We start from the raw sequence: 24,955 nt of genomic DNA, 5'->3' as shown, positions 1-24,955 counted from the left end.
CCTGTGTCTCTCGCTCGGCTCCTCACTCTGCTCATCTGAGCTTATTATTGGCTTTGATCCCTTTCACAGCTCCTTTTATCATAAACTCTGTAAGTCTAGGATGGCTGCATCTCTATATTTACTGGATTAGACTTCTTAATTAATATTTAACTCCATTTCCTTGAAGAACAAAATGAAAGCAAAAATTGAAATCACCTTCTAGAATTCTTTTTTGATATACAAGGCAGACCTCCCACTTGTGACAGGCTCCCAGAAAAAGAAGGTGGCCACTGTAAGTGAAAATTATCCAATCCCCATTGCCTTTAGTGTAGGATCAATTCTGCCCAAGGACCTGATAGTCAAGGGTTATGAAGAAGAGACAGTAATCACGTTTAATCATTTGCACGTGATAAATCTATGAACCTTAACAGCAGTTTAAATTGATTAAATACGGCAACAAAGAAAATTATTTTAACAACAGTAGTAATATGAAAAATAATCGGTATTGTGCATGGATTGTTTGCTATGTGCCAGGCACTTTGCTAAGAGCTGATCCACTATCTCAATTCATTCAATAATCATAAAAACAATAAAAGAGAAGTACAACTTATTATCCCCGTTTTACAGAGGAAATCAGGGTTTTGAGAGCTTAGTGGTAAACTGTCATGGTCATGGAGCTGATACAGGGCAGAACTAAGACTCAAACACTTGTCTATCTGACTCTAAAATTTCTGCATTTAATACCCATGCCACCCTGCCTCTAATGTGTTCATGTTAAAAAATAATGATATTGACACCTAGAAAGATTAAGTCTGTTACTCCTAGCCATATAGCTAGTTAGTGCCAGAGCTAGGACAAGAATCCAGGTCTCTAGACTTTTTTCTAAGTAAGCCCCTGGCCTCTCCCATTATAGTGTATGGAGTGTATATAGTTATTGAATTTTCTTCATAAAAACATATCGAAGTTGAAAGAGGGTCATGGTCATGGATACAGGCACAGTTTACCTAGGAGAGATAGTGATAGAAATCTTTGATAGTTTTAAAGCACTGAAGCCCACTTAGTGGATTCTACAGAAAATGATCCTGAGTTATGTTTCAGAGCCTGCTTTTTCTTGACTCAACTTTCATAGAAGTAAACAAAGATATACAAGATCAAGTTGTCATTATGATATCTTCAAAGTACAGATTCCATTTTTTAACCTACCATTTCAACAGGAATGGAAACACTATCTTGCACTGTTATATATGTCCTTTTTTAGAATGTATGAAATGTTTTTGCTGTTGTTCTCTTCACCCCTTCCTCATTGTGTTGTTAATTCCGCAGGTCATTCACCTCTTCAAGTGAGAAGGTTATTACTCTTCATAATGAGAAGGGTCATTTGCACCTCAACCCATGGATACACACACACTTAACATTGTTTGCAATAATACGTATCTTTCATGGTTTCCATACATTGCTTTATAAAGTGGATTGCAATGATCTCTAAAACACTGTCATTTTCTTTTCTTTAGTTAATTTTCTAATTTTAGTTAATTTTCAGGCTTACAATATTCTTTGTGATTATTTTGAGACAAACTTTGTTAAATCAAATGAACGAAGACTTAGGTCTCCTACTGAGTGTGGTTTTTACAAATGTATACTCACTAATCTTTCATCTTTTTGAGTTTGCCTTTCTATTTTCCTTTCTTTTTTTCTTCCTTCACTGTTCTATCTTCTCTTCTATTCTCCCTTCCTCCCTCCCAGAGTTTTGTGACTCATTCTGACAAGCAACGTGCTAGACATTAGAACACACATGAGTAAGATGTGATCCCTATCCTTAAGATTTCTCACAGTGCATTGGAAAATGTTTCTCCTTTCCCTCTACACTGCCCAAGGACACCCAATTCTTTACACTAAAGGAAGATTCTATAACTTGTCCAACATCGTAAGTTGATCATTGCCTTTATTGAGAAATGGATTGGGACTGTTTCTCCTGGATCAATAGTGAAGCAGTCCACCAAGACTGAACCATACCTTTGCTGTCCTCCTAATCCCATCATCAGGGATTAAGAGAGGTTCCAGAGATCCATCCCTCCCTACCTCTTAACAGTCAAAGCCTGGACTTCACTGTCTGCTTTTATCCTTCTTATGTCTATTATACTTCTGTATTTCAGTCACTAATAAAAAAAAATCTCAAACACTTCTCCAAATGCTCATTTCATATTCTTGCTTCAGTGGAAATCTTGATCTTCATCAGGACACTACTTGCCCTGAAGTAGTCGAAGGTGGGGCAGTTTTTCTTCCCTGCACCCTCATACCACTGGCACTGAAGATGTGACAGAGGTACATACTGCTCCTTGTCACTGGTAGACCATGGTTCCTCAAAGTTCGTTAGACATCCTCAGCGTTACATCTATTGCCATCAGATTATATCACACATCAACTGTCATTCTTGCTATCATTCACTGACAACTCTATTTCACTCCCAATTCTCCATTTCTGTACAATGTCGACTCTTTGCTCTCTGTCACTTACTTGGTACTCCTCCTGTCCACAGGCATAGACAGTTTGGTATACACATAAGCAATTCTTACAAAATCTTGACTTTCATTTCTTTGAATTGGGTTTGCCACTGACTTTATCTTGCCTCCAGCTGAGCAACTCATGCTCATGGCCATGCCATGATAACTACAACTTGTTCTCAATCTCAGTTTCACATAACCCACTCTCTAATTGCCACGGCTTACCCTCCTAGCTCACGTCTCTCTGATACCCTGACTCCAGGGGTTTTTTGACACTCGTTGGCATCCAAATGATTCTACGATTCTATGGTGTTCGCATCTTCATCCTTGGCTTACCTGTCATGCTGAATCATTATAATCCTTATAATGACCCCCTGTAGTCACTTCCCCTTTTATTCCATCATGGTATTTGGTACTGGCTTGGTAAAACCAGAGCTGTAGTTAAATCACACTCTACTTACTTTCTTCCTGAACTTGTTAGTAGAGCATGGATCAAAACACACACGCACACACGTACACCTAACCATGAAAAATAGCACCTCCACTCTCTTACACAACTTATTCACACTTCTCTTTTTAAATCTCTAACACCTCCCCCTCTGTCCTCTTTCTCAGCTGATGACAATAATTCCCACTTCACTAAGAAAACTGAAGCAGTCAGTGAAGAAATTCCACAGACTTCCCCGACATACTTGCCCATGTACTATCATCTGCTCTTTCCTTTTGTGGTAGATGAACTTCCCACTCCCGAACTTGGAAAAACAGATCCCCTTCCTTTGCCCATCATCAATTGATCCTTCCCTCTGTATCGGATCATTATCACCAGCATACATTATCACCAACATACAGTTCTCTTCCTGCATTTTGCAGTAAAATTCATGGAAAGAGTTTTCTTTGATTTTGTCTCTGGGTCCTGCTATCCCACTCTCCATTAATCCCCCCACAATTAAGCTTTTAGCATATTCTACTCCGTAATTTGTTCCACTGCAATTTCAGTTGATTGAACTAAACATTTCAGTTGGAGGAAAATTTATACCTTCAGATGCTCAGGCCAAAGGCTTGGGAGTTTTTTTTTTTTTTTTTTATAGGTGTGTTAAGCATAGAAAACATTATACCTGCACTCTTAACAAATTGTTACATTACGGTATTGTTAAAAGTATAAGCACAATGTTGTACAACATATCTCTAGATTTATCTCTAGCCTAATTTATCTTGCATAGCTAAACTTTATACTCATTAAACAACTCCCCATTCCCTCCAACTCCTGGCAAACATCATTCTATTTCTTGCCTGTATGAGTTCAACTATTTTAGATACTTCCTATAATTGGAATCATGCAGTATATGTTCTTTTGAGATTGGCTTATATCACTTAGAATAATGTTCTCAAGGTTCACCCTGGTTGTATCATATGGCAAGATTTCCTTCTTTATGGCTGAGTAATATTCCATTGTATTTATATACCAGGTTTTCTTTATCTACTCATCTGTGGAGAGAAATTTAGTTTCTTCCCACATCTTGGTTATTGTGAATAATGCTTCAATAAACATGGGAGTTCATATATCTCTTTGAGATCCTGATTTTAATTCTTTTGCATAAATACCCAGAAGCAAAATTGTTAGATCATATGGTAATTCTATTTTTAATTTATCTCCATACTATTTTTCATAGTGTTTGTACCATTTTACATTCCTACCTGCAGTCTATAAGGGCCCCAGTTTCTCCACATCTTGCCAATGCTTATCTTTTTTATTGTTTTAATAATGGCTATCCCAACACGTATGTAAAACAATATCTCCTTATGGTTTTGATTTGAATTTCTCTGATTATTGATGATACTGTTAAGTCCTCCCTTAACATTGTTGATGGGTTTTTGGATACTGCAACTTTAAGCAAAACAATGTACATAACAAAACCAATTTTTTTTCTCATCAACTTTAACAAAAGGACATTGAACAAAACAATGTTATTCAAGGGCAGCTGTGCAAAGTTTTGCTTAATGTCACAGTTTTCTAGGACCTGTCAATGATCTTTTTTGGAGAAACTAAGAGCCTTTCTTTTAAGGTCAACAAGACAAAGAAACATACTCTTATCATTTCTATTCAACATAGTACTACTGGAAGGCCTAGCAAAGCAATTAGGCAAGAAAAGTGAACAAAAAGGTCCCAATTCAGAAAGGAAGAAGTCAAATTATCTCTGTTTGCAGATGACATGATCTTATTATAGAAAATCCTAAAGACTCTATAAAACAACTAAAAAGACTCCACCAAAAAACTGTTAGAACTAATAAACAATAAAGTCGCAGGATACAAAATCAACATATAAAAATTAGTCAGATTTCTATACACTAACAATGAGCTATCTGAAAAGAAGATTAAGAAAACAATCTCATTTCCAATAGCATCAAAAAATTTCTTAGGAATAAACTTAACTGAGAAACTGAGAAGACTTGTACACTGAAAACTACAAAATTTTGATGAAAGAAATTAAAGAAGACATAAATGAATGGAAAAAATCTTGTGTTCATGGATTGGAAGACTTAATATTGTTAAAATGTCCACGGTATCCACAGCAATCTACATATTCAATGCAATCCTTATCAAAATCACAGTGATACTTTTTACAGAAATAGAAAAAAACTCTAAAATTCATATAGAAACACGATCTTCTTTCAAAGCCAAAGCAATCTTGAGAAACAAGAACAAAGGTAAAGATATCACATTTCCTGGTTTTAAAATACATCACAAAGTTATAGTAATCAAATCAGTGTGGTACTGGCATAAAAACAGACACATAGACCAAGGGAACAGAATGGCGTCAGAAGAACTATTCTCGTGTAAAAGAATGAAACTGGACCCTTATCTTACACCATACACAAAAATAAACTCAAAATGAATTAAGGACTTAAATGGAAGATGTCAAACTGTAAAACTCCTTTTAAAAAACATTAGGGAAAAGTTTCATGACATTGGTTGCAGCAATAATTTCTTGGTTATGACACCCAAAACATATGCAATAAAAGCAAAAACAGACAGGTGGGAGTACATCAAATAAAAAGCTTCTGCATAGCAAAGGAAACTATCAACAGAGTGAAAAGGCAACCTACAGAATGGGAGAAATTATTTGCATACCATAAATCTGATAAGGGGTTAATAACCAAAACATACGAGGAACTCCTACAACTCAATAGCAAAAACCAAATAACCAGATTTAAAAATGTGCAAATGATTAGAGAGTCATTTTCTAGGTCTCTTTTTTCACATACCTCTCAGCCAATACATCTAGAAATAGTACCTTCAAAATATATTGAAAATCAGCCCACTTCTCACCACCCCCATTGTCCCGACATTGTCATCTCTCATCTTGATTACTGCAATAGACTCCTCTCCTCCCTACTCTTGTTTTCGTCCACTGCATTCTCAACAGAATAGCCACAGTGTTCTTTTGACATGGGAAGTGAGATCATGCTATTCTTATGCTCAAAACTCTGTGTGCATATTTATTTTCCTGAAAAGAAAGGCCAACATTTTAAATAGTCTATGACCCAACCGGACTTCACCTTTACCTCTCTGTTCTCATTTCTTATTTTTCTTTCCAATTGGCATTCTGCTGTAATCACATTGACTTCCTTGACTATACCATGAATATGCCTGCATTAAAGTCATTGTACTAGCTCTTCCATCTGACTGGAACAGCATACCCCAGAATCTGAGTAGTGAATTCCTTCTCATAGCTAATTTCCTTGCCTGCTTTAAGTTTTCCTTCAAATGTGAGCTTTTCAATGAAGCTTTCCCTTTGGCCCTATTTATTACTAAAAAACTCCCACAATCACATACTTTTAACTATTTTTACTCTTTTCTTTTTCTCATACCATTTATCATTAGGTAGCATAGTTTTTTCTTTCTTTCTTTCCTCCCTCCTTCCCTCCTTTCTTCTCCCTTTTTTCCTTCCTTCCTTCTTCCCTACTTTCCTTCCTTCCTTTCTCCATCCCTTCTCCTTCCTTCCTTCCTTCCTTCCTTCCTTCCTTCCTTCCTTCCTTCCTTCCCTCCCTCCCTCCCTCCCTCCCTCCCTCCCTCCCTCCCTCCCTCCCTTCCTTCCTTCCTTCCTTCCTTCCTTCCTTCCTTCCTTCCTTCCTTCCTTCCTTCCTTCCTCTCTCTCTCCCTTCCTTTCTTTCTTTCTTTCTTTCTTTCTTTCTTTCTTTCTTTCTTTCTTTCTTTCTTTCTTTCTTTCTTTCTTTCTTTCTTTCTTTCTTTCTTTCTTTCATGTTTATTATATAGTGCCTAATAGAATTTAAGTTTCAAGATGACAGGAATCTGTTTCTAGTTTTTCACCAATATATTCCAAGCACAATACATAATAGATGTCCAAAAAATATTTTGAGCGCAGTAGAAGTTTACAGTTAAATGTTGTTGCCACTAATTACTCAATACATTTTGAAGTTATTCTAGAGACCCTATTAGTCAGGGTTCTCCAGAGAAACAGAACTAATAGGATATACACATATAGTTATATATGAAGAGATTTATTATAAGATACTGGCTCATGCAATTATGGAGGCTGAGAAGTAACCACAGTCTGCCATCTGTAAGCTGGGGAAAACCAGTGGCACAGTTCAAAGGCCTGAGAGCTGGAGAGCTTATGGTACAGGTTCTAGTTCCAGTCTAAAAGCCCGAGAACCGGAAATGGTGAGGGCAGAAGAATATTGATGTCCCAGTTCCAACAGTCAGCCCAAGTTAACTCCTCATTCAACCTCCCTCCATCTTTTTGTTCTACTCAGGCCCTCAGTGGATGGGACAAATCCCACCCTCACGAGGTATGGCCACCCACTACTTCACTCAGCCCACCAATTCAAAAGCTAATCTCGTCCAGAAACATCCTCACAGACACACCTAGAAACAATGTTTAACCAGCAATGTGGACAGGGTGTGGCTGAGCCCAGTTGACACATAAAATTAACCATCACACCGGCTTATTAATACTAGGACAAAGCTTATCTTATTTATGTTCCATGCCACTATCTCTTTTTGAATTAATTTATTTCTCTCCTTCACCTATAATTAATCTTAGCTCGTTTGATTGAAACAGCAGAGTTATGAAGAGAAAAGAAACAGAGAGACCGTGGGTTGAGAGATTTTGAAGCCACGCTGAAACTGGAAGCCATCAGGAGCCCTACTGAAAATCACACAAACAGGAATAAATAGAGAACTACTACAAGCAATCAGTTTGCTTTCAGTCTCTTCTGTGTGTTCTTTCTCTTCTACCCAGCATTTGAGGACTACTCCGAGTTTGTTCCTGGCCCTCTTGTCTTTTCTGTCTACCTTTCTCCTTGGCCAGTCCATCTGCATCTGCAGATTAGACAGACCACTGTTACATGGCTGATTTTCCAACTGTATCTCCAGTCTAGATCTCTCTTCTAGGTTCCAGTTTTAATACTTACACAACTACTCACATTGCTTTTGTACTCGGTTGTTTTACTTATCATGCCTAAAATGCATAAGCCCCCAAATCCTATCTTCTGCAATTATTTTACCATCTTAATACTTAGGAATCAATCCAATTGCTAAAGCTAGAAATCCTTTATAGCCCCTTTATTTTAATCAGTTATTACATTCAAACCATCATCAAATTCCCCATATTCTATCTCCAAAATTCACCACAAATTATTTATTTCTGTACCATGACGAAGGCTACACCATTTTCTCAAAGTTCTAGAAGAAAGAGATAAATAAAATGCTAAAAAATTCAAAGGAGTGGGAGTTCACATGTAGTTAAAGAGAACAGAATGATTTCCTAGAGGACTTGGTGTCTTAGATAATTCTTTGAGGATGGGTGGGGATGTGAGGGGTAGGTGGGTTTGGGAAAAACAATGCAAACAAAGGGAACAAGATGGACAAAGACATAGAGGAGGAAGGAATGTTCTCTGGAAAAATAAGTAGCCCAGTTGGGCTGAAGCTGAAAATATATTTAGAGGAGAAGTGGGAGCAAGGGCTAAAAACATAAAATTGGACTATATTGTGGAGGGCCTGAAATACCACAGTGGGACAGATTAAGTTGATTTGTATACTTCCTGCCTTCCCAATGTGCCTTGTTATTCATAGCCATAAATGTGTATCAGCGGAAATGGAAGACAACCTGTATTCTCTTAATTGTTCTGCATTTCACTGGGGTCTTTTCCATTCTAAATGTACAAGGGGATGCCCTAGAATATAGAAATTTTTCTACTGTTTTTTTTCTATGACATCAATTATTAAGCAACACTGTATATTAGCAGAACCATGTGCTTATTATAATAGTAATTGCTTCCACATGATTATTTTCAGAGTATTTCCTTATGTGCTGAGATATTTATCTTGCAGGCAGAACTACCTATTTTGTGAAAATACCAATAGCAGGGATACCACTGTGTTTATGATTACTAACCTCATTGAATCAAAGGAACCATAGATGGAGGAAGTTTTAAGAATATTTAATACATAATTTACTCGATTCTATCTCCTCAAGGTGCCTTGCAGATTGTCTTAGTAGATGTGAATTTCCTTTCATCATGTGGAATGCAATTCTATCCTTGGCTTGTTATAAATTAACAATCTGAAATAAAGTCCTGCATTCTGAATAACAGCTGACATACTTAATATGGAAAAAAATTCTCTACTCAGCGCTAGCATTTCTTCTTTGGTTAGTGCAACCATTTTAAATGGCTTTCCAGCTAGCTCTGATTTCTGATATACCCAAATCAACATTTTATATATCCAGATATATGGATATATAAATATAAATATATCTAAATACATGTTGTTCCATCCCATAGAAAGTGAGTCATATGCTTTTGAAAATGTAGCCAAGTGATTTTCACACCTGTAAATGAACATTTTAAATCATCTTTATGAATAACAAGGTACAATAGGACTTTCTCTGAGATCACTGTAGACATTGTAAAAAGTTAATACAAACTGAAAAATGAGATGAATCAATTTCATATCTTTTCATCTAAGGAAGAAATACAAATCATAAAATAACAAATACACATAGACAATGAAAACATGCAGAGTTGCTCATATTAAAGTAAATAACAACCAGAATAAAACTATTTTTATCCCTAACTTGGAAAAGTGTTAATGACAATTTCCAGTAACTCCTGAGCACAGGGAGCCAGTATGCCTATTGACTCTCATATCATGCTAGTGCAAGATACATATCCCTATTAGGAAACCATTGAAAAGAATTTCAATTTTGCATAACTATGTATGTTCTAACTCTTCTAGGAATCCATTCTAAGAAAATAATTAGGGATGTGCACAAGAATTTAGCTATAAGGATTTTATTCATCACACAACTCTTCGCTGCATCTAATTTTTTTTTTTTAATTCTACACTGGAATGTTTATAGCAGCACAATTCACAATTGCAAAGATGTGGAAACAATCCAAGTGCCCATCGACACATGAGTGGATTAATAAAATGTGGGAGAGGTAAACTATGGAATACTACTCAACTACAAAGAACAATGGTGAACTAGCACCTCTTATATTATCCTGGATAGAGATCGATCCCATCCTTCGAAGTGAGGTATCACAAGGATGGAAAAAACATGCATCTAAAATTTTTAAAGTTAAATGTCCAATGAAAGGAAATTGGGGAACTGTATTATGCTAAAGGAGTCATATGCACCCCTTAAATATTGCAGAAAATACTTAATGCCATGGGAAAGTGTTCATAGTATAGTTACTAAAAAAAATAAGGCTATGTAGGGCTTATAAATCATGATGCCAGCACTGTAAAAATATTAATGTCTCTCTCTTACTTTCTCTCACACAGAAACACAAAGACTAAAAATTATATGAATCAAAATATTAAGCATGATTATTTCTGGTGTCAAATTACAGGTGATTTTTATTCCTTTTCATAGATATATATGTATATCTCATATCTGTACACAATGTATATACATATATCTTATATATATTTTTGGATATTTATAGATATGTTATATAATTTCACACATGTATACTTTTACTTTACTTTTATATATATATACATTATATATAATACACATAAACTTCTATGTATCTTACTTTGGACATCATAAAGAATCAACCAAAAAAAAAAGGTCTTTTTAAAACATGAAATAGTGGTAGCATTAGGATTCTATTTTATTTTGGAAGTCCAGATGCATTAAGACCCTTTAAAAAGCAATGAAAAGGACAACACTTCTTGTCAAATCTCATAGGACCTGGTAAATATATTTAATTTTGTAAAATAAGGAAGACTGAAAGTACCAAAACTTAATACCCATCTTAAAAAGTCAGAAAAAGAATAAAATATATTTCAAAAGTTAAAATGAAGAAATTAAAACTATTTCCACAATAAAATTAATAAAAAGAAAAATTAGAGTAAATAATAAAGATGGGTAGAAAGCTGGAAAGAAGAAATAAGACCTAATGTTATATAGATCAGTAAGGTGACTATAGGAAACATTGATAAATTACACATTTCAAGATAGCTAGAAGAGAATAATTTGAATTTTCCTGATGTAAAGAAAAATAAAAATCCCAATACCCTGATTTAATTATAAGAATGTATCAAATTATCACATATACCCTGAAAATATGTACATCGAATATGTATTAATAAAAGTTTTTTTAAAAAAGAAAGATTGAAAGGAACAAGCCTGATTAAAAAACATGAGAGATAAAAATATAAAAGATTAGGGATGAGAAGGGAGACATAACTATACTTATAGGAGCAATTAAACAAATTACATGAGAATATGACTCATGAAGAAGCAGCAAAGATATAGAAGCAGAAATAATCTTCAAGAAACTATTAATCAACCTGGAATAGTTCTAGCTGAAGTTTGCCTACAACACACTCACTGTGCCTTTAAAAATAATATTATGACTGCTTTCTTTGCACAGGCAATATTTGATGTTATTTTATTATTAATCATTTGATTAAGTATTATAAATGCTGACGTCTAGCTATTGTAACACTGTAGTCTATACATAAGCAGAACAGATCACACTGTAAGGAACACTCCCTGTACTGCATGAGTGTGGAATCATGTACCTACTCCTATTTTCTTGCTATTCGGCTTAAAATTAGATGCTTTTAAAATTTTAATATCTTAATTACAAATATTCAGCATTCATATGCCAGTCAGGGGTTAATTTCTCCTACTGAAATGTCAAGAAGCAGAAGACTCTGTCTAGACTAAGGATTTCTTGTGTCCTTCTACCTGGATTACTGTTTCCCTCTCTGTTATCGCTGCTTCTAATTTTGTTACCGTCCTGTCCAAACATTTACGTGTGTGTGTGTGAGTGTGTGTTTTAATCAGATGCTTACTAAAACACAAGTCTCTACTCAAATAAACTTTCAGTAGTTTGGTAATGTCTACTTGGTCAGACTTCAACTCCTTGAGATGGAACTCAAAGATTTTGGTCCTCTGGTTGCTACATATCTGTTGATCTATTTCTATCAATAAAATCACTTTGTTCCAATGAGTCTGACTATAGTTTGAATTTTTTGGAAGAGAGTATCCCCTGAAAAATCATCATCACTTTCACCCCACTGTCCATTCTCCAACGACTGTACACACTGGCTTTTCTTCATTTGGAATATCTATCATCTCATTTCCACTCATATAAACCCTGACCCTCATTTACAACCTAATTAAAACTGGACTGCCTCAAAGCTGCCCTCATAGTACCAGTTTGCTGACATATAGAATGTTTATTTTCTTATTTCTCTATTGCAAGTAGACAGGAATTTCTTTTTAAATGCACAGGAGCGCTTAGTTTCTTCAATAAACAACAAAATCACTATTTTCGTCTATTTATACAAGAAGATAAAGTCAGCACAGAGAATTGACAGAAGGAATAGGAATTGTACCAAAAAGTAGTTAGGTATCGTTAGCACAGATGGCTGTGAACAATAAGAAAGACAATCTAACAGGGTTGTCACAAAATGATAGATTATCCAAATATTCTGAGAAATGAGTGGCTATTGGTAAATAAAATGTCAAAAACCATAATCATTTAACATTTTTTCATATAATTATATCAACATAAACCTTTGGACACACTTCCAATGTATACATTCCTGTATCTATGTAACCTCTCAAAGATGTGGTGTGTGCATGTGTATATAGACACATACTAACATATTACCTGCCTCATAAAATATATTTAAAAATTAAAATTTTAAAGAACAGATTAAAATATAGGAAAATACACAGAGAAGTTTTTAAAATTTTTGCCTGCACCAGTGAAGCATGATGCCCAAACCATATCGTGGAGACATGATCCCACTAATTGTAAGAGGGTGGAATGAAATAATTAAGAAATTAGTTCACCAAAGAGATGATCAGGCCTTGCTGAATGCAGGGTGAGGAGAGAAAGTCTTGGAGGGGTGGGGTGGGGGGTGGGGGGATGGGGGTTTGGAAAAGCAGAACAACATAGAAGCAATATACAAATACAATATATTTGTATATTGCAAAGAAATGAGGCTCCCCACCAACTGGGACATTATTTCTCTGACACTCAGACTCATTTAGGGCTCTGTGACAGCAAGAATTTTTATGTGGGACTTGAGAGAAAGTGCACCCTTTCCCGTGGATTGTGGCTTACATGGATGAGACAGCAGAATCGGTTTTAGGGTTATGAGGCCTTAAAGAGCACCCTCTTTGGGGTAAGATGATCAGTGGAGTTCGAGAAAAAGTAAGTCAACACAGATTTCTCTTCTCTCCCTCCCCTGAAACTGTACCCTAAAAAATGTCTACAGTATTCATTCTGGCATTTTCGTATATGGCCTGACTCTACCATCTCCCTGGAATATGGTCGATTTGTGTTTCTTGATATCTTTTCCTCTCAATAGCATCTTTCTTCCTGATGGAACCCCTTTATGCACACACAACACAGACACACACACACAAAGAGGCACACCCACACACAATGGCTTTGTATGAGGCTGAGCAATTAGCAAGCATACCATAAATCTTTTCAGAAATAAAATAAGGATCTCCGAGATTAAATCACCACCTCATCTGAGATTACTTCGTTATTTTCCATCAATATTAAACAAAACAAAATAATTTTATCTTTAATATATTTGAGCCTGTGTGATAATATGTCTACGTAAACAATGCGTGTTACCTTCCAAATACCAATTTTGTTTTTTTAAGATTCCTTTCGAAGATTGTTTTGGATGAGTGAATGTGTGATAGTGTATGTCCTACATGAGATACACTATAGACAGGTGCTTCTCAAACCTCCTCCAAGCCCCAGCTCTCTCAGTGTTAAGTTCAGGCTCCTTTTCTTAGGTTTAACGCAAGTGGAACTATTGCTCTAGTGTTGATCTTTTCTATTCCTTCAGAACAGTATAAACTTCCATAAAGTTACCTCTTAACCTAGTCTTTTCCAAAGAATGCACAAATATTTCAGCCTCTCCCCATTAGTAAAACATGCTTGTATTTCAGTTATCTTTTCTTCCTTTACAAGTATCCGTTGAATGGTAAGACAACTGGCAGTATATTGCATAGTCAGTGAGAGCCATTCCTAAAGACTACCTGGGTATCCTAATTATCCACTGGCTTGTGTTAACACTGTTTCTAACTCTTTCTTGATCCCAAACTCAACACCATCCAACCTTGCTCTGTGTCTTTCTCTCTTGGCCTGCTAGAGGTCTTCATCTGTCACTGCATTTTCCTCTGCTGGCCTTGGTTTTACTGTCTTCTGTTTTATTGCAACAACCTCCTTTAACAAACCTTTTGCTGGAGCAAAACTGAACACAATTAGTACTAAGTCATTTTCCTGCTCTTTAAATGGCTTCCTCCTGAAAAGCCCTGGGGTTTTCCTTAATCAGCTGAAGTAGCTAAAGTTTTTAAAGTAGGTTTTTTCCCCTCCACCTTTTTCCAAAAAGTCCATCTTGACATTTTTACGTTAAATTAGCTTTAAGTACATGTGTTAAATCAAAGATTCTAACCTTAATTTTTCAGTACTTTGGGGCATCTACTTTAGAAGATGGGGATGACATGGTACCCACTTAATCCCCCCATACTTACACAATTATTTTGTTATTTTCCAAATTAAATTCATTTTCATTTGATTTAATTTTATCTGAAGCATTTGAATCTAAATGCCTTAAAACTGTTTTAGAAATTTGGTATAGCAAAATTAAACCCACTTTGCAGATGAGTCCAACTTGCAAAAAAGAAGTCACATCGTCATTCTAAATATATATTCAATTAAGATAAAATTGCTGGGTTCTAGCTTTCTTTCCACAGTTTCTATCTCTGATTTCCTTAAAGCCTGTATGTAGGTCAGGGTTGGTAACTCAAGCGCTTGCCAAAGCTAAATCAGACCTTAAACTGAGGGAGTAGTCTGGAGGGAGCTCGGGTACCCCAAAGGATACAGGCCCCATTTACAATTGCTACTGCCACAGATTCCAACACGATTTGTCCAGAGCAAAATCCCTACCGCTGTTACTGGTCTCCTTATGTTTTAAGAGGAGGTAATAAAAATTTCTAATGAAATCTCCCACTTTTAAAATGTTGGTTAGTAATCTAAAAAATTTTAAAACACTGCATGAATCAAATAAAACAACTTAGGCTGGATGCAGCCCGTGGACTACAACTCATAACTTCTGTTCTTGATGACTATCCTATGAAACTCTTAGCCAGACCTTCAACTCCTTTACCTTTCCTCAAACTGAATTTAGGAAAACAGAGAAAGAACAATTTTCTGTGCAGTTCTTTTGGCCAGCATTAAATAATTCTCAAAATTAAATCACAAGCAACATTTTTACCTGCATGTATGAGCATATATACGGAATACCTACATATCTGAAATCTCTATCCTGTTTCCTTCCACTTACTGCGTCTCAGTTTTAGAATGGCTAATTGAAGTGTCTCATTACTTCTCATACATTCTTCTCAAACCCTTTGTAGTATGATATTATTTTCTGTGCAGGTTCATCCTGATTCAATTGTCCGTAGAAAATTTCTACTATCAACTTGCTTAGCTTTAACTCATTTTATGTGTGACCTTAATTCTTGATTCATGCGCCATATCTCCCATTTATTATATACATTTAATTTGATCCCCGACAAACAACTAAACTAAAAAAAAAGTCTGCACAATAAGCAAAAAAGTTAAGAGTTTTCTAACTGAAGAGGCTTCCAATTGTGAACTGACAAAAACATTTTGCTTCTTACCCTTTTACTGCCTTTGCTACTCAACTGAAGTTAAAGTACTGATATCAGGAACTCAGCAGCTTAAAACCAAATGATTATCCACCAAGCCCAATGTCTCCCTGAAGGCCTAGAGATTACACATGTAATAATCAGGCTGCCCTTGCCAAAAGTAAGGCTTAGTGCTTCATTTTATTTATTGTATTTATTGGATGGAGCCATTACTTGATAGCTCCTGGGAGCATTAACAAACATGAAAGAAACCACCACAGGAAAGAAAGAAATATATAAATAACTAAAGACCATACCACTAAAGTTTATAATCTGGAACGTGCAGTACTGCAATAAGGCACATACTCTTTCCCTCCTCCAAGTACTTTGTTCTACTTTAAAGTAATGTAAGCCTTGCTTAATTTGCCCAAAACCTAAACCTCTAAAGTCTTGTACAGGTCCATTTGCAGAATCCTTTTACTTCTAGCTTATGTTATCAAGCCATGTGACAATGTGATATTTCTAAATTTCCTCTCTGGTTCTGTATTACTTATTATCAGCTGTGTCTTAGCTTTGTGGCAATCTTATATTTGACTCCCATTAATAAACGTTTTAAAAATAAGATGTCTCTATAGCCTCCAATACCTGGATTTTTAGAGAATCAAATCAGCTATATTAAAATGAGATGATTTTTTTCATTTAGAAATAGACTAGACTAAGAACCTATGACAATTTGTTCCTATGTCCTTTATTTTTTTCAATCCATGATAACTCATTTCACACTCTTCTTTATAAATGTTACTCTTTCAAATTTTCAAGCATAAAAAAATAAAGCTAAAAAACACAATTTGAAATAATTGTCATCAAAATGGCTTGAAAATTTGTTCTTTTTTTTTTTTTGTATGTGTGTGTGACATGTTATTTTGTTTTGTTTTTAAGAAATTGAAACAATAATTTTTTTAGGTTTCACAGAAAGTCTTTCTATAAAATTTGGCTGGGAAAGAAATCATTCTGCACCAGTACCAAAAGTATAGTTGAATATGAATGTATGCTTTGTGTATCTATACTCTCTATTCTTACTCTTGACTTTTCACTTTTTTTAGGAGCAAAATTATGAGTCCTTGGCTATGTCTGTGGCTAATAGTAAGATTTTATGTCTGTTCCAGGCATTCTCTATGATTTTTACATGTGGTATGGAGTAGAAGAAAGGAGTCGAGTGGATTATAAAACACAAAATAAATTTAAGAGTATGTAAGAGAAATAAAATGGGGCAGAAACAGAAACTCACTAGCAGGTCTTGTATGTGTTTACCTAAGAGACACTCTAATGCTCAATTTATTGAAGAACTGCTTTTTGAAGAGAAAGGAGGTAGTCTTAAGAAACTGTCCTCATATGACAAATGAATGCAACTGGGTTGGCAGTAGCAATCTAGAGACATTGTCCCTGGTACTAAAGAAACTCCTTTTTTCCCCTCTGGGTTCATTCCTTATATTTCAGTTAACAGGCAGTGAGTACCTGGGTGTGCTGAAACAAATACTCTACAGACAGATACACTACAGTCCTCTGCCAAAAGGACTCACAATCTAATAGAATTTGTGTTCTACAAATACACTTTATACAAATCCATTAGGTGCCCAGAGCCAGCTTGTTTTATAAATGCATTTTGTGAAATGCAATGGAATTAACCCAACATTTATATTTCAACCTCAAAGTACATTATGAGGATTGTAAATTTCCCAAATGACAACAGATGAAAATGAACATTGTCCTTATTTACTTTGGGTGGAAATGGAGTGGGGAGGGGAAAAATAATTTTCTTATAGTTTTAACCAATACCGGATTTAGTTTTTTTGTAATTTCTGGCTTCTTATCCCCTGGCCAAGCTTATTTTTCTTTGTCTTTTCTTTTCTTTCTGGATTTCCAACAAAATAACTGAAACTAGAATTATGCTAGGAAAAAATAAAAATTCTCCAGGATATTTTTAAGTCCCCAAGGTGAAGAAACTGCCTAAGGGAGTCAAGAGTACACAGACCAGATTTTTACAGTTTGTGCTACTTCGCATCTATAAGGAGACAATTAGTTATTCTTGTGTATTAGGGACTGTCCCATTTTCTCCATAACTCAGGTGATACAAAGAGCCTCAGAGAGGATATATTTCAAATGAGACATTTATTACCGAAGAAAGGTATGGATTCTAATTTAAAGTCCCTGGGAAAGCCCTTTCTATAGATGTAGTCAAATTACATGGCAGCAAAATGTTGGCCTACTTGCTCTCAACCTTCATTGCCATTTCTAGCCAAGTCATCAAGATAGAGGTAAAGCACTTGGTAAGATAACTTGAACCTCAGAGTTTTATATATGTAAAGCAACCCAGCCCAAGCCAGCACGATGTTAATTTCGTGGACATACAGGGAGTGTAAAATGCAAAACTGTGAGTGCTCTGAAGTATCTATGCTGCAAAATATTTAAAAAAAAAAATTAAAAAGACAATTTCCTCTTTGTGTTCAGTGTGATAGGAAGTTCAAATTATTTAGTGAGTTGTTTTTGTCACAGCAGCATGTAGGAAGCCCAATCAACATTGATCTAGAAAGATCTGTTGGCAGAGTGAGGGGATTTTATAACATGATTTTGAAGGCTGGATACATGCTTCAGACTATAGAAAGGAAAGTTGGTTTCTGAGATCTGTCTTCACTTGCTAACTATGCTGAGCAGAATTTTTTTAAGGGAGATTTTAAATAAACACTGTGAAAAATCTATGCACCCCCAAAATCCCACCATAAAAATGAAATAAAAACATATGGAATCCCACAAAAAAAGATTCATTTTATAACCATGTATCCTTAAAATCTAAAATTGAATTGGAGAGCTCCTTTCTCAAAGTATAGATTCTTGTTACTTCCTCTTCAAGAGAGGCATACCTAAAAGGTTATTGATTTGGTTTTGAAAGACACAGTGTTTATTATGGAGGAAGCCATTGCTGGGTACAAGTGTGAGAAATTAATGATGGCTTTGTAAGTGTCCACGCTGCGGTGTGGAACCGGTGGGGCAACTGTCAATCTATATGATAATACATTCCCAAACTTCATAAAATCAGTGATGTGAAAAAGCATTGATTTCTTTGTGAGCTAAACAGAATTTGTCAGAGAGAAATAGCAAGAAGTTTACTGAAGTTAACACCTTTGCCTGCAGAGTTGCTTGCACCTCACTTTTTATTTTCTTTAAGAGTTTATGATGTGATGTGTAAAATTTCTTATTTTTATTTCTGGCCAAAAAATAAGAACAGGATATGCATTATGTACATCTTTTGAATATGTAAAATATTGAACAATTTTTAAAAAGAGAAAAGGAAAAGAATTCTACCTACATTTTCAAATCACCATCTCTCACCTAGCTTAAGCTCTGGCTACAGTACCTCCTTCGTGCTTTCCAGACTCACTCACATACGGGGCTGCTTAGTGCTTCTAAGCACATCTCTCTGTATGCAATTCTGACTGCATTCGAACTAGCATTATAGGAAAAAATTGGGATGCTGTATCTAAGGGTTTATTTCCCATAAGAATGCAAGAATTTATATAGACTCCCACAAAGTGAAAATTGTTCAAATATAATGTTTTAAATGATACTAGAAAAAAGAGACCACTATTGGTCTACCAAACATGATTAATTATAAAAATTTCCCCATCTATTACAGTTTTGGGTAAATTCAAGGCAAGTATTTTTTTACTTCGTTGGCTTCCCTGGAAACCTCCCCTTATTAATTGAGTTTTTAAAAAGGAGAGGGTACAGATGTAGAAATATGTATAAATAACCCTGTTAGCTGGTTCCCTGTATAGATGTGAGAATACCAACCAGGAGAGATTTACTAAAATACCTTGTTTAAAATTTGCTGTAAATTCTTGGGTTACAAGTGATTTTATTTATTAGGCAAATCAAACTGCTTCCGTTTCAACGCTACCTGACACACACCGAAGTTGAAAAAGGACATCAGTAAATGGATTCAATGTATGCTTTTATGGAAACTTCTAAAAGTAATTTCCTATCAAATAAGCATGTTAGAGTGTTGAATGTGCCAAGTGTCAGAATTTTGTTAAAATTCAAAAGGACTCAAGTGCAGATTTTCCCTTGAGAGTACACCTTGATTAGCTACATGAACGGAGGCATAAGTAAGATCCATCCCTCCCCTTGTCCCTACTGTAGAATAAATTATTTCAGAATTAAACATAAATTTAAATCCCAAAAAAGTGACATCTCTTTGACTATATACGACTTACCCAGGAAATAATGCATTTTCAACACAGTTTCGAGATTAAATGATATTTAGCTGTGTGCTTTCACATTCACAACAAGCTGTCTGCCTGCAAATTTCTTTTTCTTTTTCAAATGAAAGAAAATACGTAAAGCTGCTCTGGCAGAAGTTTATAATATTTTATATAAACATTCTAAACTGATCTATTTGTAAACATTTTAATGGTGATGGTAATTCTTTTAGCAAACATGCAATCTATTCATAACAAACCACCCAGCATTCCATGTTTTTTTCACAAATCAGCTGTAACCTAATGCAATTTATCTTTTCAAAAAATTTTTAAAAAACAGTTTCTGACCACACATGCTTCTGAGTTGCTCAGAAATCCACAAATAAGCACCTTATCTCTTTAATGACTTGCTTAGGCTTCCCTATATTTACTGCTTAATGATTGGAAGGATTTAATTTTCAAAGTTTCATTAAAAGCCACCTAGAAAGCTGATGGATAGGCAGTAGCGATTTGCGATAGAAGATGCGGGAAACCATTAACCTACGTAGGTGCCAAGGGGAAACGTAACCATATAAGAGAATACTTTTTTTGAAGACAAGTCTCTCCCTATTTGTCATTATTAAACTCCAGGGCATCTGTTCCAAGTTTGATCTTCAATACGGATATGAGGCATTGCCGGCTGGAAATGAAAGTCTAAGATAAGGTAGGATTCTTAAGAGATCGTCATGAAAAAAAATAAATAAATAAAAAATAACAAAATAACCTAGGTTGCCATTTCCTGGGAAGGGGAGATCAATACAAAGACCTAGAAACTTGTGGAGAGAGGACATTTTCTAGGTGTGGGTCATAGTTTATCAAGCTGCCGCTTTTGCAATGTAATTTATTTGCTAATCAGACCCACTGACTCTACCTGAACACCGTGTTATCATCAAAAAGGTGATTTTGAAATTCTCTTCTCATTTTCTGGCCGTACTTGAGGGTGGCTGGTGGATTCCCTAACCCCCCCACCCCCCCTCCAGCTCACGCCAGGTAGACAAGGTCGATTTAAAAGAAAATGCATGGTCTTATGACACCTCTTTATTAAAAAAAAAAAAAAAAAAAAAGCAAAAACCCCAGGCAGCAGAGTGGGCGGCAGGTGGAAGGCATTCCTTCGAGAAGCAGGCCTACCGTTCTCGTCGTCGGACTTGTTCTCGTTGTCCGAGTCGGTCAGGGTGAGGGCCGAGTTCTCGCGGCTGGACAGGCCGGAGCTGCGCCTGGACTTGATCCCTCTGCCCCACAGCCGGATGGCGTGCTCGGGCGACATCCCTCCCTCGGTGTCCGAGTCGGCGTCCGAGCCGGTGCTCAGGGAGTAGCCCTGGTGCAGGATGCCCATGTCCGAGCAGTAGCCGCTGCGGTGCGGGGAGGGCTCGCAGATGCCCAGTTCCGCCAGCGTGAAGTTGGTCCCTGCGGCGACAGTGACACAGACGCTGGTTACAGGTTGCGACATGCATTGCAAAGGCAAAACGTATGCATGCACGCGAGGAAAGCGGGACGCTTCTCCCGCCAGACGAACGCGTCAAACTCCTCGTGGTGCGCAGAAAACAGGTCTTGGGGAAGAGTATTTTTTGGAAAACAGACAAACACAAAAGAAAGTAAAGTTATCAGTCCCGGGACAGAATGCTCAGATTTTATTTTATTTTTTATTTTTTTATTTTTATTTATTTATTTTTTTAATTTATGAGGAAGGGAATTTATTTCTTACAGTTCTAGAGGCTGGGAAGTCCAAGAGCAAGGCGCCAGCAGTGGTGTCAGCTGAGGGCTGCTCTCTGCTTCCAAGACGTTGCCTTGTTGCTCACAAGGCAGAAGGTGGAAGAACAAAAAAGAGCTGGATTCACTCCCTAAAGCCCTTTTATAATACAAGGGCACCTAATCCCATTCCTGAAGGTGGACCTCCTCATGACTTAATCAGCTCCTAAAGTCCCCACCTTCAGAGATTTTTGGGCATTCTGGCACTGTTGTCTGGGAAGCACCGTGTGTCTGAAAAAAACCCTGAACTTATCATAAATAGCTAAAATCAACCAAGCACTTACTTGGGGCTTCTTTGATTCTGCACCTTTTATTTTACATTTTAAAATAGTTTGCAACTTTATGAAGATGATAATAGTATTGTACTCATTTTATAGATGAGGAAACTGAAGGCCAGAGAATGTATGTGACTTATCCAAGGTCAAGCATCTGGATGGCAGCAAAACCTGGATCTGATCCCTACATAGTCTGTCTTCATGTCACTCCACCTTGACCCTCTGATAAATATGAGTGGCAGCCACAAGACCCGGGTGCCCATCCGGGCTTTCCACCGGTAACAGCCTCATTGGTGACAAGTCTCTCAACTCTAAAAGCCCCAGTTTTCTCATCTGTAAAATCTGGGTATTCATCTCCTAAATTTCCCTTAGGATCATTGTGTGCTTTATATGATAATATTTGATGAACTGTTTTTTTTAAAAAATGAATGCAGTCGTGCATCATTTAACGAGGTGGGAGATACATCCTGAGAAGTATGTCGTTAGGTGGTGTTCGTTGTGTGAACATCATAGAGTGTACTTACACAAACTTTTATGGCCTAGCCTACCGCACACCTAGGCTATATGGTAGAGACTGTCTCTCCTAGGTTAGAAACCTGTACAGCGTGGTATTGTACTGAACACTGTAATATAATAAGTATTTATGCACCTAAGCATACAAAAGGTACAGTAAAAATATGGCATTGCAATTTTACAAGACCACTTGTATATGCCGTCCGTCCTTGATAAAAACATTATGCTGAGCATGACTGTATATGTAATGTGTTACTGAAATCAGCATCCTAGGAATGAAGAGCTAGCTAGCTCTTTTGTTTCTAAACAAAAGATGTCAAATAATCTCTGCTCACACTAATTAAAACCACAAGTAGTCTTCACCTATGGAAAGTAAGTGTGTGCACGGGGGACATGTAGAGGTGGACTCATGGTTGGATGGGAAGCAAAGAGAATAGGCATTCAGGGAACACTTATTTTTTACCACGTATTGGGCATTGGGCCAGGTGCTTCACAGGCTTTGTGCCATTTAAATTTCATAATAGCCCAGCAGTTGAGGTGTTGATATCACCACTTTGCAAAGAGAGGTTAGATATTGTTTCCAACGTCATAGCTGGGCAAGTGGCAGATCCGGAATTCACCTCTCCATCTGCAGCCCCCAAGCCTGTGTTCTTTCCACAGTGCCAAGCAGCCTCAATCAAGAGCGAACCTGGCAGCATTTTTGCACAGCTTATTTATTTGTGTGCTTAACTATTTCGATTCTTCAGAGGAATTTTAAGGTTTCAATGCAAAATAGATGGAATCCTGATGTTCATGTGAATTTTTGATGTATAAAGCTGATTTCTTTTGTCTTGAAGCAATTTATGGCAATGAAAAGCAGTGAAGAAATGCACTGCTATGCTATGAGTGGGGCAAATACCAAAGTCAGGCATTTGCTCACTCTAAGAATATTTATCACATTAGGGCCATTCTCTACCACTCATGTCTCCAGATTCTTGATGTAACTTGACACTCTAGGATAGTTTACATGCATGGCATCATTTTTCAGCTTTTATTTTAAAAAGCACCAAACTGTTTATATATTAACCTAGTGTGACTTTAATTTGTAATAGACACATGCCTTTTTATTCTGAGTTTTTACTTTCTTGTCTTCACTGCACATTGAACTTCCACAGCCTAATTTGGCTGTGTAAATGGCACCAAACCTGCTTCTACACATAATTGTCTCTTCACAGTGAAACTTATTCATTGGAGAGCTCACCGAGCACAGAGTCCCGTCAGCAGGGGGTGATTACCCAGTACCTGTGCAGTGAAGAGGGAAGTCCCCTCTGTCATCAGCACTGTGCTCAGTGTTGCTGTTTATTCCCTGGGCACAGTTCATCATGCTGTCTGAAATTCTCTGCCTACTGTACCCTGCTCCAGTCTGCATCCTTGGTAATTAAAGATTGTCCCATAATTGTACAGTAAATGTATATTTCAGTCTCGGTAGTCTATAAAAATGAAGGTACTGGGTTCATATTCCTACATCTGATATCACAAGACCTTTCTCTCTATTGTGACTTTTCTTATTCTTAAATAATTGGAAAATTTCATTTTATATTAATATTCTTCCATTTTGTCTTTAGAGCTCAAGTTATTTCTGGGCATAGTCATGAAATACGGTACTTCATTTTCCCTCAATAAATGAAAATAACCCCAACTAAAAGACAGACGTTTTTATTCCACGTGTGAGAATGTTTAGCTATATAATCCCATTTAAAATGAAGTGAGTATGCATGAAGGCGATGTTCCTGATGGTTTTCCCACATCTTGTTATCTGGGACAAGCTATGAAGACCTCCTGAGGGCAAAAGCAGCAGCTGAATGAGGAAAGGGCCCTCAGTGTGAACAGGTAGCAGGTGTGGGCCCTGGGACACCATGGAATAAATATGTACCCATTCTTTGGTTAACAGATTTACTTATAAGAAGTTAGAATATTATTTTTATGTTAAAACAAACTCGAGATCTTCATGGATCAGTTAAAATTTGTATACATTGTAAAAGTAAAACAAATGTTAGAGAAGGAAAAGTGCACATCAAGAGATTTAAATTCAAGTGTATATAGCACCCAATTCACAAAGAACAACGATGTAAAGAACACCAAGAGCACTGTACTAAATACACCAGGAAAAGGTAAATCAGTAAGTTCATATTGGATCATAGAAAACAAAAAGATTTTCCTTTAAAATCAAAATTGATTTCTCAAAAAAAAAAAAAATCACCTTTGAAACTCATCTTCCTCTTCCAAAAGGACCATCCCTCCCCAGTGCCACCTTTTCCCTACCATGCCTAGTTTAGTGTCTTTCTGTCCTCTACCATCTCAAAGAATAGGAACCTCAATCTCAGTACCTGGGACAGGTTTTGGACCAAGCCTTTCCCAGGTTTTCTGGCTTAACATATGAATCTGGTGAGCTATATACACAGTAGGGAGGGGAAAAAAATGGGCCCATCATT

General features: G+C 36.5%; 1 protein-coding gene across 6 annotated transcripts in view; it reads right to left on the bottom strand.

Moving 5' to 3' along the window:
* The window catches only part of TENM2 (teneurin transmembrane protein 2), a 1,195,335-nt gene that overhangs the window by 801,803 nt on the left and 368,577 nt on the right, over window positions 1-24,955 (bottom strand). For all 6 annotated transcript variants that reach the window (XM_075996266.1, XM_075996267.1, XM_075996268.1 and 3 more), the window contains exon 4: window positions 21,079-21,354. In XM_075996266.1, the coding sequence (XP_075852381.1) occupies window positions 21,079-21,354 (276 nt within the window). The remainder of the gene's footprint in view (window positions 1-21,078; window positions 21,355-24,955) is intronic.

Source organism: Microcebus murinus, chromosome 21 (assembly GCF_040939455.1).
Source record: "Microcebus murinus isolate Inina chromosome 21, M.murinus_Inina_mat1.0, whole genome shotgun sequence".
NCBI classification, from domain to species: Eukaryota; Metazoa; Chordata; class Mammalia; order Primates; family Cheirogaleidae; genus Microcebus; species Microcebus murinus.
Note: the sequence above shows the minus strand (reverse complement) of the source record. Positions and strands in the feature narration are given on the sequence as shown.